The 14,706-nt window shown below is 44.4% G+C and overlaps 1 protein-coding gene across 1 annotated transcript in view; it reads left to right on the top strand.

The window, feature by feature from the left end:
• The window catches only part of camta1a (calmodulin binding transcription activator 1a), a gene marked incomplete at both ends in the record, with an annotated part of 307,848 nt that extends 293,724 nt beyond the window's left edge, over positions 1-14,124 (top strand). Inside the window, 12 exon segments of the mRNA XM_080468566.1 lie at positions 5,242-5,450; positions 5,636-5,832; positions 5,943-6,021; positions 6,115-7,014; positions 7,756-7,934; positions 8,209-8,452; positions 9,366-9,437; positions 9,536-9,556; positions 9,695-9,894; positions 11,202-11,276; positions 11,655-11,685; positions 14,092-14,124. Coding sequence (XP_080324692.1) covers positions 5,242-5,450; positions 5,636-5,832; positions 5,943-6,021; positions 6,115-7,014; positions 7,756-7,934; positions 8,209-8,452; positions 9,366-9,437; positions 9,536-9,556; positions 9,695-9,894; positions 11,202-11,276; positions 11,655-11,685; positions 14,092-14,124 — 2,240 coding nt within the window.
• Between the last annotated feature and the right edge of the window lie 582 nt (positions 14,125-14,706).

Genomic DNA, 14,706 nt, shown 5'->3' with positions numbered 1-14,706 from the left:
TCCTTTTCGGGATGAAAGATGAGTGTGTCTATTAATAAGAGATACAGTGTGTGATGATCGGGACCTCCGTCTAGTATGCGTTCTTCATCTAAAATCAGAAAAAGCATAAAGATCCTTGATAGCTTCAACACAACAGTCACTTGATATTATGCACAACAGGCGTCTGACACTTCAGTTTAATTTTCTTCTGGCTCAAGGGTGATCTAAATTTTATATGAGTGTGTTTCTCCGTCACGCAGGCTGATAATAGCTGCCGTGCTCTCGCCCGTGATGTTTCTGAGTTGAGACAAGCACACTGCCCTTTGCTGTCCACAAACTTGACCCAACTACTAAATTCTCTGGCCTGTCTTATTGACAGTTTGTCTCCTGGCATGTCCTCTAATTCCTGCCCTTTTGCTGGCCCCTCGTTTCCCTGCCGCTCTCCATCACGCCCAACTGTCCTGTCTCATCTCACTCCACCCTTGTCCTGTCCTTACTGTAATCTCTTCTGCTGTATTCTTCTTCCCATCATCCTCTTCTCACTTCCATTGTGCCCCACTGTGTCTCAATAAGCCGTCCCGTCCTTCCTCTTCTTATCTCGGCGTATATCAACCTGTGTCATGAGGAGTTGCTGCAGGCCCCCTGAGATGCGACAGATGACACATGGGCCAGGCCTCGCACATTTCGCAGGTCTTCTCTTCTTTGCTCCTTTCAGAGGACAAGAGTGTCCTTCAGTTCCCTAATAAGTGTAGCTTACTCTGCAGACATCTAGCACTGGTTTTAACCAATAGAAACTGTGTCGTGTATTTCAGTAGAATCGTGACTTTTCTTTTGCATCATCTCAAGTTATTCTAGAGGACCTCGTCAGACGCCAGTGTCTGGAGGCTCCCTGGATGACAACATTCGTAATTTGTTCTAATGAGTAACAGTCCCAGAGAAAACTACTGATTTGGGTTAACAGTCACAAAAGTTCAAGACCTGTTTTTTTTTTTCCCTCCACACGTGGCGCATGGCGTTCCCTTTTTTAGCCAGGGAAACAGTTTTTAGTTTTTTTTTCTTCTAACGTGTCTATGTTGAGATGTTTTCCAATCCTCTTTATAATTTCATCCCAAAAGTGAACATTTTTCCTCTCACCTTTAAGGTGTGACAAGTCAAGTCATTAGTTTAGCAGCACTTTATTATCCAAACGCAAACTTTTTGTGTCAATAAATATAACAATAATAATATAAATAATGGACTTTACGGAGAGAGAAAATTTTTTACTTGTGTTATCTCTTCCCCTTGCAAAGACGCTCACAAAATAACACTGAACACGCCATGGGCTTACTCACAGCAGAGATGAGCTCAGGGACATAGAGGTGTGAGACAACATGGAAACAAGTGCTGCTCTTTATGTGGAAAACCTCCTCCTCCTTTTGTGTTTTCCACATCTATTATCTAAGGTGAAAGTTGGGAAAAATCCTATTCTACTATGAGGACTGAGCTTCCTGAACGTCATTGACAGTCTTTGACATAGTGAATGAGCTACTTCATTTTGTCAACGGATTGCATTTTAAAATAGCACGCCACAGCCTGCCCTAAATGCGTGAGAGTGACCACGTCTGCTTCCACACACCGTCATGAGGGAGTAAACCAGAAAGAGGGAGGGAGTTAACAGCGTCATCGTGTTGTTCCAGTGCTGTTTGGCTGCTCACCTTCCCTGTCTCCTCCCTCTCCCCTCCCACTCGTCTCTACCCCCATCCTCCCTCTGCAGTGGACGTGCATCGCATTTGGAGCAGCAGGCAGCAGGTGGAGATGACATCATCTGCACTGCAGCACACTGCAGCACTGGGTCTGAACAAAGACATGTCAGCCTACTGCTAACTATCCCCCCTTCGCTCCCTCAGTCTCTCTGTCCATGTCTCTCCCCTCTCGTCAGCCAGATGGAGAGGAAGAGCGTTGCCTTATACTGACGCAGGTTATAGTGCCATGGCTTATCTCGGCCCCCTGACTGCCCTCCTGACACAAGCACTCAGTCTGGAACGTGGGTCTGCAGCCTCTGCAATCAAAAGAGCCCCCATTTTTGCCCTTTCTCCCCACCACCTCCTAAAAAAAACCACATGTTTAGCCTTCAAAATGAAGATGACACAGCAAAGGCGTCCATCTACACCAAATTAAAATGTCTATTTTCCTCTAAGAGTTTTCCTATTCTTTCAGTTTTGGTTAGCTCACTTAGGGCCAGGCTCAAGATTATTCACCAGCAGTGAAAGGTGTCCAGGCAGGTGACAGAGTTCAATGTGATGCGTATTTCAGTTGACGAAATATTGAACAATTCCTTAGTCCTGGTGTCACATTTGTCCACTCTACCTGCTCAATAAGTGTCCCATTAGTACATGAAATAAAAATAAAATGGGAAAAACTGTTTTTTTCACATAATTTCACACAATTTGTGAAAGTGACAGAGTGGGACTTAAGAACGGCCGGAGAACCGCGGATTGCAGACCTCCGGTCTCGGACATGCTTGCAATTCTTTACGCCGGGAGCCTAGATCAACACAGTAAGACGAACAGCAAACACTCTAAGCAGCTTCCCTGTTTTACATGGGAAAGATCTTACTATCTGACAGCGCGATCACTTAGTAGTTCACAGCGCACACAGAAATCGAAGGGAAGGACCTCATTGTTATCCTGTGAGCCCATTATTCACTGCAAAGCATGTAGTCACATTGAAAAGTCATTTACCACCCGGCTGAAATAATTGGATTATTTCATTTCCTTCCTTTTCCTGTGTCAGTTTGTGCTGCATTACTGTTTTATGGTTCAGTTGGTGAATCAGCATGTCGTTGCTGCTTGTCACCACCAGCATCAAAACACAACATGTGCTTTTATAACCACCGTAATGCTAGTTTGTCAGTACAAACCTGCCTCAGACTTTTTCATTATGGTGCATAGATCTGCATATGGCCTGCACAAATAGAATACGTTTACATAATTTATTAATCCCAAAGGGAAACAATTCACGTTTCTCCAGACAGAGTATTAGTTTACAGTCAATACGATAAAATAGCAAGGGCCAGCTTTAATCCAGCATAAGCCAGCGTTGACCTGATATGAATCTATGCATTAAGCCAGACTAGACCTGCATTAGCTCAATATAAACCAGTGTAAACCAGTACAGACCAACTTAGGTCTGCATAAATTAGCTTAGGACCACGATGTACATATAAAAATACATATAGGACAGCGTTCAATCACAAAAATCAGCAAACTATGGGATTAAACCAGCACAGAGCAGCCATAATTCAGCATTTGGCTACCATAAACCATCCACAAAATTATGCTTTTTGGTGTTTTAGTCAGGTCAGTATAAAACCACAAAAAAAAAAGCCATTGGGCCAGCGCAGACCAGCATCGACCAGTAACAAAATCAGTTCAGCCAGTTACAATATGCTTTTGCTGTTCAGTCACAGAAGTTGACCTCTTTCACGTTGGCTTCCAGGAGGTTTCACAATGACATTAGCTCTCCATGGAGCCCTTAGCGGTGACTGCCAAGACACCGCAAATGTCACCAGGTCGTGCTGCAACGGCTCCCCTCTTAGAGTCATTACGTCCCTACCTAAGGCATCGACACAGAGAAAATAGAGTATGCCAAGTACTCAGGAAAAAGATTTATAGCGTCTGTTTTTTCATTGTTTGGCTTTGTTTTATCGCGCTGGTGTACTGAGTCCTTCTCCTCCCCTTCATCAATAAGCCAATAGCACACAGGCAGACCATACACACACACAGCCATGCTCCTGTCGCCTAGTTACCGCTCGACAGCAGGTTGCCACAGAAACGCCCTCATAGTGGCTAAATGGGGAATGCTAATGCAGTCTTCTGTACTCCCTGCTGCAGTGGGCTCTCCGTGCCCATCCCAATCCACTGTCTGTGCGCTGTTTACTTTGTGTGTGTGTGTGTGTGTGTGTGTGTGTGTGTGTGTGTGTGTGTGTGTGTGTGTGTGTGTGTGTGTGTGTGTGTGTGTGTGTGTGTGTGTGTGTGTGTGTGTGTGTGTGTGTGTGTGTGTGTGTGTGTGTGTGTGTGTGTTTACATATGTGCTCGTACTGAGGTGTTTGTTTTTCGCTAGTGTGTAGTTGAGTGTTTGTGATCAGGTTTATCCTCCCTGTTTCAATTAGCCTTACAATCAAACAATCATTTATTGTTTAGGAAAGTCTATTTACTTTTTAATGTTAGTATCTCTAATGCCTTTTTTCAAATATTGGGAACTTAACTGTTATTTTATATATGCTGTGTTTGCTTCAATTTAGATAGTCTTTATTGTTCAGCAGACCACCACAAATGAGCATTATGTTCCTGCTGAACAGCATGACCCACTGAGAAAATTACACCTTTTAAAAAATAAGGGAAATGCTTCTGACCTTGTTATTCGGTATATTCTATATGCCTCAGATAGAAAATAGCTTTTCTTGTTACAAAGCTATGAATCTGAAAAAGTAGGACTTATTGACACAAGCGACAAGGTGGTTGTTGCCTCCTAAAACAACATATAGACATTCGCATGTCCACCACATTTCCATCCATCTTTTAATGTGAAGGCTGAATTTTCAAGGACGGTTTTATTGCTTCAAGTTGTGATTGATACTGTACTGTCAGTTTAGGGCCCTCTACTGTAAAGGTACAGGGAACAAGGGCAGGCTGGGCCTCTGTAGCGATAATAAGCTGTATTTAATCAGCTGGAAGTTTTCAGCTGTAACGCTCTCCGCTGAGCTTGTTTGAAGGCCCGTATGACTGGGTGGGCACATTTAACATGCCCCTGCTTGCTTGGCCAATAACTCAACCGGCATTTGTCTGCCAGAGCTGTGCTTTAGCGCTGTAAGAAAGATAGCACTTTAGTGATGGCAGCCATTAGCAGCTGATTGACTGGTGATAAAATATTTTTGAAAAGCCAATTATTTTGATGAAGTTAATGATTGATAATAGGGTTTCCACCCAATCAAATAAATCAACTTTGCTTCAGCTTTAATACAGTCTGGTGTGTTTGTTCTGCATCGATTTATTGCTTGGCTCGCAATGTTGAGCATCAAGCCATTGCAAAAGCCTTTGAGCATCTTTGAGCAACATGTTGGAGCCTTTTGTGGTAAATATTGTGTTGTCATTTGTCTTGTCAGGGTACAAGATTGTTTGCCCTGGTACTAGCAATCTCAGCCAGACTTTTTTTTTTCCCCCTCATGTTGGATGTTGCTTGAGTGCTGACGCATTTTTCTTCTGTGCCCCTCTGTTTGTCCAGATAACCAGTTCAGAATGTCTATCCTGGAGCGCTTGGAGCAGATGGAGAGGAGGATGGCGGAGATGGCCAGCCACCAGCAGTCGAGCAGTGCAGGGAGTGGCGGGGCTGGGGGAGGAACAGGGGGAGGAGGAGGAGGAGGCGGTGGTGGTGGAGGAGGAGGTGGAGGAGGAGGAGGAGGAGGAGGGGGAGGCAACAACAGCCAGTCACAAGTAATAAGCCACAACAAGCTGTGTGTATGTCATCTTGAAACCCGACATGTGGCAATGTACAGCAAACACATTATGTGTCATGTCACGACTGATTGACAAATGTTCTCCATAACCAAATAGAACTGAAATGATTGATCTGTGGGGCTACAGCAACCAATAACCGGTGGTTGCTTTGTGTATTTGAGTGTGTTTCTGGCCAGACGCAGGCCAGCAGCTCCTTCGAGAGCCGTGTTGTCGTGGTCTGTGAGAAAATGATGAGCAGAGCTTGCTGGGCCAAGTCCAAACATTTAATCCACTCCAAGACCTTCAGAGGCATGACACTCCTTCACCTGGCCGCAGGCCAGGGCTACGCCACCCTCATCCAGACACTCATCAAGTGGCGGTGAGAACAAAATGCTCTACATTGTGTATAATGGGGCTCTGGTTTGTAATTGGGGAAATTAAGCCAGACATAAGTGAGATACTTATTCTTCTCTCTCCTCTTCTATTCAGCACCAAGCATGCTGATAGTATTGATTTGGAGTTAGAAGTGGACCCGCTCAATGTAGATCACTTCTCCTGCACACCACTGGTAAGAAAGCTAATGAGGAAAAGTCTGATTTGCGGGTTTCTGTTATAAGCTGACCCCATATTGACTTTTTGTTTGTTTCTTTCCCCCATCCAGATGTGGGCATGTGCACTGGGTCACCTGGAAGCAGCTGTGGTCCTCTACAAGTGGGACAGACGTGCCCTGGCTATCCCAGACTCCCTTGGCCGCTTACCGCTGTCTATCGCCCGCTCTCGCGGCCATACCAAACTCGCTGAGTGTCTGGAGCAGCTACAGAGGGAAGAGCAGCAGCCTCCAGCCCCTCTGCCACCCACCACTCGCATGTCTTTCTCCCCAGCCCCTGACCCCCCCACTACAGACAGCTGGATGGTCAGCTGGGCAAACGACAGCGTAGTAGCACCCGGTGGCAAGAAAGGTCCTGTCACCACCACAACCACATCCAGCAGCACCAGCCTCAATCCAGGTCAGCAGATTTCAGGAAAACGACCTTCAAGAGCCTTTCTTTATGAGTTGCTTGCTAATTGGTATGTTTTCATTTTCGCAGACTTGAGAAGGCCCAGGTCAGAGCCGTCCAACTACTACAGCAGCGAGGGCCAAAGAGACCTCCCGCTAGCTAAAAAACATAAACCCAACCCAGAACTGTTTCAAATTCGGCCTGACAAGGCCATGTCTGTTCCGCTGAGCCTGGAGCAGCAGCAGCTCCACAAGCTGTCTTCGAGCACTAAAAGTCTGTCCTCAGAGGGCCTGAGCTCAGACAAAGGCCTGTCGGCGGGAGGAGGTACGGGGCCCAGATGGTCCTCCAGGGAGAACTTCTCCAGCAGCAGCTTAGGGAGGAAAGCACCGGGTATCAGTGGAGGCAGCAGCCTGGGGAAGGAGAAGCTGGTCAGTCGGTTACGTCAGCGGGAACAGCTCGGCATGCTGGTGATGGCAGACAGAGAAATGGCTGAGTCGGAACTGCTATCATATCGGGAGGATGTGGAGAACCAGGACTGTCTCACACAGATGGATGACCTGCAGGTGAGAATGGAGAAAGCAGTGTGTGTCCTCAGGCTGCTAAACGTGTAGGACCTGGCATCAGAGCTGCCAAACAACTGGGTCAGTTGTTCTTGCTGAATAAGACTCCATCCCTGAAGTATATTTTCTAATATAGTAGCAGGAGCAAAAATTACATGATCCATATACAAGACAAATATTTTACTTTTGCCAGTTTTAGCAGATCTAATTATTTTCATATTATTTTGTAAAAGTTAATGGAAAAACATTTGGATATATAGCACAAGTCATTTCCTGAGAGAGTATTATTGTAGAATATCGAGTTTACACACAGCGGGGCTTCACATTTATCAGTGAATAAAGCAGGGCAAAATTATTTAAATTCAACAATACAACCTCTTTTACGTCTTACATTGAGTAGTCAGTAAACCCCAGTCCATCCTGGCACTCTGTCGATGACCATCACTGCATAATATACTCTCTCTATTGATCCACTTCAATAGCCAAGGGATTCTTGACTGCATCCATATCGGCCTACCTACACCTCCAACAAATGAAGTGTTGGATTAAAAATATTTGCCTCCAGCATTATCACTGTCATCATTATCACCCGTCTGTACTGCCATCTAAAGCCATCCTTTCTGTCACAGAGCCAAACCCGCAAGATTAAAGTACAGACTCCATAATAGAAGAGCCGCTAAACCATAATATGGTGATAAAAAATTTCATTCATTTCAGTCTTTCTTTTTTGTCCCGACAAAACAGGTGAACATGATGACTCTGGCAGAGCACATCATCGAAGCGACGCCTGAGAGAATCAAAAGGGAGAACTTCACCCCTGCAGACTCTGTGCCCTTAGACACGTCAGGGGTCAGCAACACCATGAACTGGCTGGCCAACTACCTGGGAGACGTAGAACAGCTGCCAAGTATCATACATCTACGGTAAATAACACTGTGGTGCAGAAAGTCGGGGAAATGCACCTTGAATAGTCAAATAGTTTTGATTGCATATGTGTGTGTCTTTTTTCTTTTCATTGTGCCAGTATGGTGCAGGGAGAATTTATCTTTGATGTGATAAAATGCACAAGCAGCAGAGTAAAAGATACTGTAGTTTTAGTTTGATCCTGACATTCGACATCTATTACACATACTGACCGCCTGCAGCATTTTACCACGAAACACATGAAAAAATGATTCGCTCATCCTCTTCCCTCAGATCTTTGTACAATGAACCACTGACCCCATCATCCAACCCCAGCCTGAGTCCTGGGGGGTCTCCGCTGAGAGAAGGACCCCTGGAAAGGTCAACGCTCCCTTCTCCCGCTGACTGGAGTGAGTTCATCAATGCCTCCAACAGCAAGGTGGAGCGAGACTTGGCCCAGCTGACTCTGTCAGATCCAGAGCAGAGAGAGCTGTACGAGGCCGCCCGTCTAGTTCAAACTGCCTTCCGCAAGTACAAGGTACAGGCTCAGGTGCCTTCAGCTGTGTGTACTGTTGCCCTCACTGACAGGGCTGCAGCCTTATTACAACTGGTGTAAGATTAGATGGATATGTTGGTTGTTTTTTTTTGGGGGGGGGGGGGGGGGGGTTAAAGGGGGGGTGTGGAACGGTTCAGTTTTATTTGACACCAGTTTTGAAGCTTTGATATTTGATGTCATTTCAAGTTTTCAAAATGTTTTATTTCTTATTTTTTTTACGTGAGGGGTTCTTTTTCTCATCACAGTCAATACTGAGTTAATTTTGTTTAATCTCTGTCTCCTTCTCTGTTCCTCTGCTGATACATACATTACCGTGTAAATTAGAAAAACAACAACAAATATGTCCCTGTGGTTTCCGCATGGGAAAGGTGGCTTGAGCAGTGCATGGCCTTGCTTAGAGGAACGACTGCACTGTCCCCCGTGTCCCTGCTGCATTTAGACACAATTAAGCTTATTTTCTCCTCTTTTTTTTTTTTGTCTCTGCCTATACTTCTCTCTTTCTCAGTAAGGAGTATGGAGCTTGCTACTGCCTGTTTTTAAATAGCTCTCCACACGCCAGCCCCTGTCCCCCTGCCCGATCCCATCCCTCAACTCCTTATCCACCCCCAAGCTACTACAAACAAGTTTTCACATGACAAACTGTTTCCTGTCGTTCACAGTCGTCGGTTGCGCCCGTCTGGTCTGCCAGCTGATACTGGGGGTGGACCTTTGGCCCTCTGTCACACAGCATCTTACCTTCTCCTCCTCAGTATTGATAGGAGCTCCTTCGCTCCGGGGTGGCATTCACATGCTACCTTCCAGGAGCCTTCTGGGAGACAGAGCCACAAACATCCTCTGTGGTGAAACGCAGACTGTGGTGTCACCGCTGACTTGTCCCAATCTACTCTCCCAACAGGGGCGGCCTCTCCGAGAGCAACAGGACGTAGCCGCTGCTGTCATACAACGTTGTTACAAGAAATACAAACAGGTAGGCACCACAGTGAACTGAAATGTCTCCAACATGAGCCCACGGCTCGGTACTTTTCTGTGCATCGTTCATAATCTTTAATTTTTCCTTTTTACAAGCTAACATGGATAGCCTTGAAGGTAACAAAAGTTCATCAAATCAGTTCTATTCAGTAAACTTGTTGTTTTTGTTCAGTTCAAACCCGTCTCCTCCTTATAGTGTTCACACACAGAAATGCATGACTTTTGTTTTGGGGTTTTTTGTCATTTTTCCTGCAGTATGCACTTTATAAGAAGATGACGCAGGCCGCCATCCTTATCCAGAGTAAATTCCGCAGCTATCACGAACAGAAGAAGTTCCAGCAGAGCAGGAGGGCCGCCGTCCTCATTCAGCAATACTACCGCAGCTACAAGGAGTTTGGCAGGCTGAAGCCCCACCACCGTGGGGCTGCTGCTGCCCTTGTGCAGCACAAGCTGAGGTAAACATTCAGCTCCATACGGAGTAATGCTTCAATACCCCAATGTACTCGTCCGATTTAAGCAGTGAGTGACTAAGGAATCTACTCCAATGAGCCACAGTTTCGAGTACAGACACATAGAATGCAATGAGGAACTGTTTTATCTAATTTAGGTAGGCCAGAGTTGATCCCAGCTGACTATGGGTGGTACAACCTGGTCAGATCTCTAGTCCATCACTGGACAAAAACATGTGTACATCATCAAATATTAAAATTGAGAATCTTTGGCATATTTGAAAAATATTTGCCTTTTTTAGTGAGGGATGACTCCTTTCAAACAAGCTGCAATGACAGAAATACTTTGCCATAGATTCATCCTGTGGTAGTTGTGGACTGCAGGTAGGTCAGTTAAAGTAGCTTCCACGCTTCCATGCATAGTTACATCATGAAGGTCATACAGAATGGCCCACCTGAGAAACAGCCTATCTGGACAGTCTTCTCAAGTAATCTGAATCAAGTCAACTGGACGAGGTCCTATGTCTCATAGGACCTTTGCCTGAGCTGGTTAGTGGCCAAAAGTGTGAACAAGTCCAGTTGACCTGATTCAGTCGCTTTGAGACACCTCAAATGAACAATGGTGGAGAGTTACATTTGCTCCTCCAAATACTTACACGTACATATTGTTCAGTATTACTGGTGGCCTCACCAGTGTGAATGCATAGAAACAGAGGTTTCTGGCTGTGGGATGCTGTGCACTGGCTTCTCCCTTGTTTCTGACCTAAAAGACACAACGTCCATGATTTTCAAGGAGAAAAAAAAAAATCGCACTTTAAATGATCAGAATATTGAAAGCCTTTGCATTGCATTTGATAAATATCTTTCTTTAAGCTCTGTTTGCAAAGAAATGACAGCGATGAATTTTTCAGTCAGTGATTATCTACTATAGACCAGCAGTGAGTTTCACCACTGAGTCGTATCACATTTTTGTAATGTTGTCATATTGCCGTTTTCCATTACGTGTAAATTAATTATGCATCAAAGCATTTTGTTTAGTTTGTGTTTTCACTTTACACAGTGTCCTCGCTGCACATGCTACTAATGATCTGTGTAATTGAACAGTTAAATGATGTGGCTGAAGAATTAAAGGATGATCAAGTCTCTCATACATGGGACATATTTATTAAAGAAGCCTGAGCTGCTGAGTTATAATGAATAGTCACTCTCTGTGTTTTGTTCCACGTTTCCCACTGATTTGCAGGCAACAAACACTCATTTAACTTATTGCAAGATGATGTTGGCTACTCTCTTTTTCTTTCTTGTTCCTACAGAGGTAGTCTGCTCACAAAGAGGCAGGATCAGGCTGCCAGGAAGATCATGAGGTTCCTACGACGCTGCCGCCACAGGTAGGCCTCGACACCGGCTCCCACACATACTGACCTAATCAATACAGCGCACTTCTCCAAAGGCAAGATAAAGTTTACTGGCAGATATACTGCAGGGATTCGTTCCTTGCCCCTAAAGAGTGGAAAGAAACTGAGGTAATTAGTGAAGACACATTAGACTCGAGCAATAGTTCAATAACTTCTCTATTATTTCTTGACTCTGTGTGATTTATTTTTGTTGGAAAAATCAAATGGGTGGTTAGAAATGTTCCCAAATCCTAAGCTCCACCTCCCTCCCCCTCACTGTATTTGGCCCCCCCGACCTGTCCTCGCCCCCTCCCTCACAGTGCCTACTGTGTGCTAATAGCTGTCTGGTATTGTTTTGCTGTTTATGCCAAGCCCCTTGATGGACCATAGACTGTTCAAGCGGGTGAGTGCAGCCTCAGCAACTCAGTTCGTGCCTCTCTCTCTCTCTTTCTCTCTCTCTCTCTCTCTCTCTCTCTCTCTCTCTGACTTTCCAATCTCTCCTTCTCTCTTTTTCTACCTGCGTACTCTGTATGCCTTTATCTCCCTGACTCCCTCCTACGTCTCCCTCTCGCCCTCTGATAATTCGATTTTCTCCCTCCTTGCCTCACTCGTTTTCTCTTTTCCTGTCCCTCCTCCTCTCTCTCTCTCCCTCCAACCCACCCCACCCTTCCTCATTCTCCATCACTGTTGCTTGATGCCTGCTTGCATGACGGCTGCCGACTGGAGCCACAGGTGGACTGAGAAGCTCAGATTTTAGAGCAGAATCGATCTCAAACTAACAAAATGCTCATGAATGACAATATCACAACACTTAACAGGCACTTCTCTGACTCTCTTTACCTTTCTCTTTCTCTCCTTGGAAATGACTTTTCCTTTCTGTTTTCTTTTGTTTTCTGTTCCAGCTTTGTGTGGTTATGCAGATAGCCAGTTTGAGAGAACGGGGGGGCTTTTTCTTTTTTTTTCCTCAACCATGTTTTTATTCTGCTGCATGTCAAGTGGTGACAACTCCCTGGGCCTTGCTCTTCTACCTTTTAGGCATGCTATGGGCCTGCTGTTTCTCAAGTAGTTGTCTGTCTGGCTGGCTGGCTGTGTGCTCTGTTTCTAGCCACTCGACAGACCGCGAGGGGGGATTTGATGATGCCTCTACTTTCCGTTTACAAGAACTGTGTCAAGCCGCTGAACGTGATATTCCCACCGGTTCATGAAAACAAAAAGAAAACGACGCCGTGCCAAAAGTTACACAATAATATCTGTTTGAAGAGGAAGTTTGAACATTTTCCTGTAAAAATATTGAACCTCTTTGCTTTCTTCTGCTGAGAGAATCGGGTATTTGCTCATTTTAGGTGAGCTGTAAACTGTCCCTAAAATAGGTTATCACACTTTTCAGAACAGGAAGACGTGTTGACGCGACCGCCTCTGATTGTCTGTGATATAGGTTACGAAGCTGTGATAGCATATAGGTCACAGCAGAAAAACAAACAGTGGTTTCCTCCTCCCACTGGGACTCCATCACAGCGCCGTAATAGATTCACACCTCCAGGGAGTTTGCCAGCTCAGCATGTGAAGATTCAGCACACACACACACACACACACACACACACACACACACACACACACACACACACACACACACACACACACACACACACACACACACACACACACACACACACCTATAACTTATGTGTGTGTCCACACACTGCATCTCACCGTGCGTTAACACAGTGTGCTCCTCTTCAAAACACCGGACACCAGCTGACCAAAACATGTTAAAAATGTATGTTTATGCAGCATTTCAGCCTCTGCGTGTTCAACTAAATCAGAAGATAAAGTAGGACAAATTTGTATTTCAAAAAAGAATGTTTTGATAGTTTTTCAAACTGAAAGAGGCATCACATCCTACAAGCCAGTGACCGTCACATTTAGGTGAATAAAGCTCGAACCCCAGTATTCTCATTCATGGTAACATCATGATGTAAATGTCACAACCGCACCTCTTTTGGTTTTACACTAAATCTTACTATACAATTTTAATTTCTCAATGGCTATCATAATGAAACTTTTTATCAAAAAATATGTATTTTTAAGCGATTTGATGAAATAAAAGTTTAACCCTCCATGTTCTTCTAGTGAAAAGCACGGCTACAAACCAGCAAAACTAAAAGTCCATAAACCAGCTGAAAAGGGTAAAAAAAAAAGATTTAATTTGAAAGTGCAATACAAATACAAAATTTATAGTTTTTATTAAAGGGTATCTCCCAGGAAAATATCTCATATGCGAATCTGTAAAATACTTTTGTGACTTGTAAAGGTTTTGAATCAACAAACTTTTCCTGGATTTTACTGGTGTGTATTGAAATTACACAATGTCTGTTGAGAATGACTCATATTTTAACTCACTTAATCAAACTGACTAAATCAGTGCGGACTCGCTTTAATTGAAATGATCCAGTATTTCTGTCTTGTATTCATTTTGTCAAAGAAGCACATTTCATATGTAATAGTTTAACCCCAGATTGATTCTGTAACTGTGTTATATTAATCTCCTTTTGTTCGTCCCAAAGTGAAGACTCAGTTGAATTCTGACCAATATTTTCCTTCACAGACGAGCTGTATTTCCTGATGATCGGGGCTGAATTGATGTGTTTCTGATGAGTCTGCCTGAACTGTTTAAAACTGTGTTTTTGTGTGTGTTTTTGTGTGTGTTTATGTGTGTGTGGGTGTGTGTGTGTGTGTGCAATGAAAAGACTCTGGTCGTACTCATGGACTCCTCTCTCTCTCTCTCTCTCTCTCTCTCTCTGTGTCGCAGGGTGAAAGAATTGAAAAGGGCCAGGGAACATGAGACCCCTCAGAAGAGCCCCCTTGCGATGTGACATCACTCTCCTGACTCCTCTGATCTTTTTTTGTTTGTACCCGAGACATTTTACAAAGAGAGGGGAAAAAAAAAAAAAAAACACCAATACAAAGCACTGCAAATTATTATTACTACTGCTGCAGTGTTACTGTTTCGACTATTATTACATGTGCTTTTTTCTTCTTTTTTTTTTCCACATATCTTTTCTTTCCACTGACTTGATTTTCGCTTGGAGAGTGGCGACATCCACTGGATTATAAACTAAAAAGGGTCGAAGGGTGGGCGGGGGGAGGGGTGGGGGTGGGGGGGTGCAAAACATTTGCTTCTTGGCATTTTTTGCACTTTTTCATGGATTGCTTTGTCTTTGTTGGATAACGAAGAGGCTTGGAGACGGCGGAGGAAGCAAACGCAGGACGCGCGCGAGCACCTGACGAGACGTAAACTAAAAGGCTGCTGCAGAAGATCTCAGAGGACAAGAGAGACCATGCAGAAACACTCTGGGCTCTAATTGTGTTTCATAATTTTTTAAGTGACCAATCAATTCATTCGAAGAACGATTAATTTTTTTTT

The sequence above is a fragment of the Lipophrys pholis genome (genome assembly GCF_963383615.2).
Source record: "Lipophrys pholis genome assembly, chromosome: 8".
Classification (NCBI taxonomy): domain Eukaryota; kingdom Metazoa; phylum Chordata; class Actinopteri; order Blenniiformes; family Blenniidae; genus Lipophrys; species Lipophrys pholis.
Note: the sequence above shows the minus strand (reverse complement) of the source record. Positions and strands in the feature narration are given on the sequence as shown.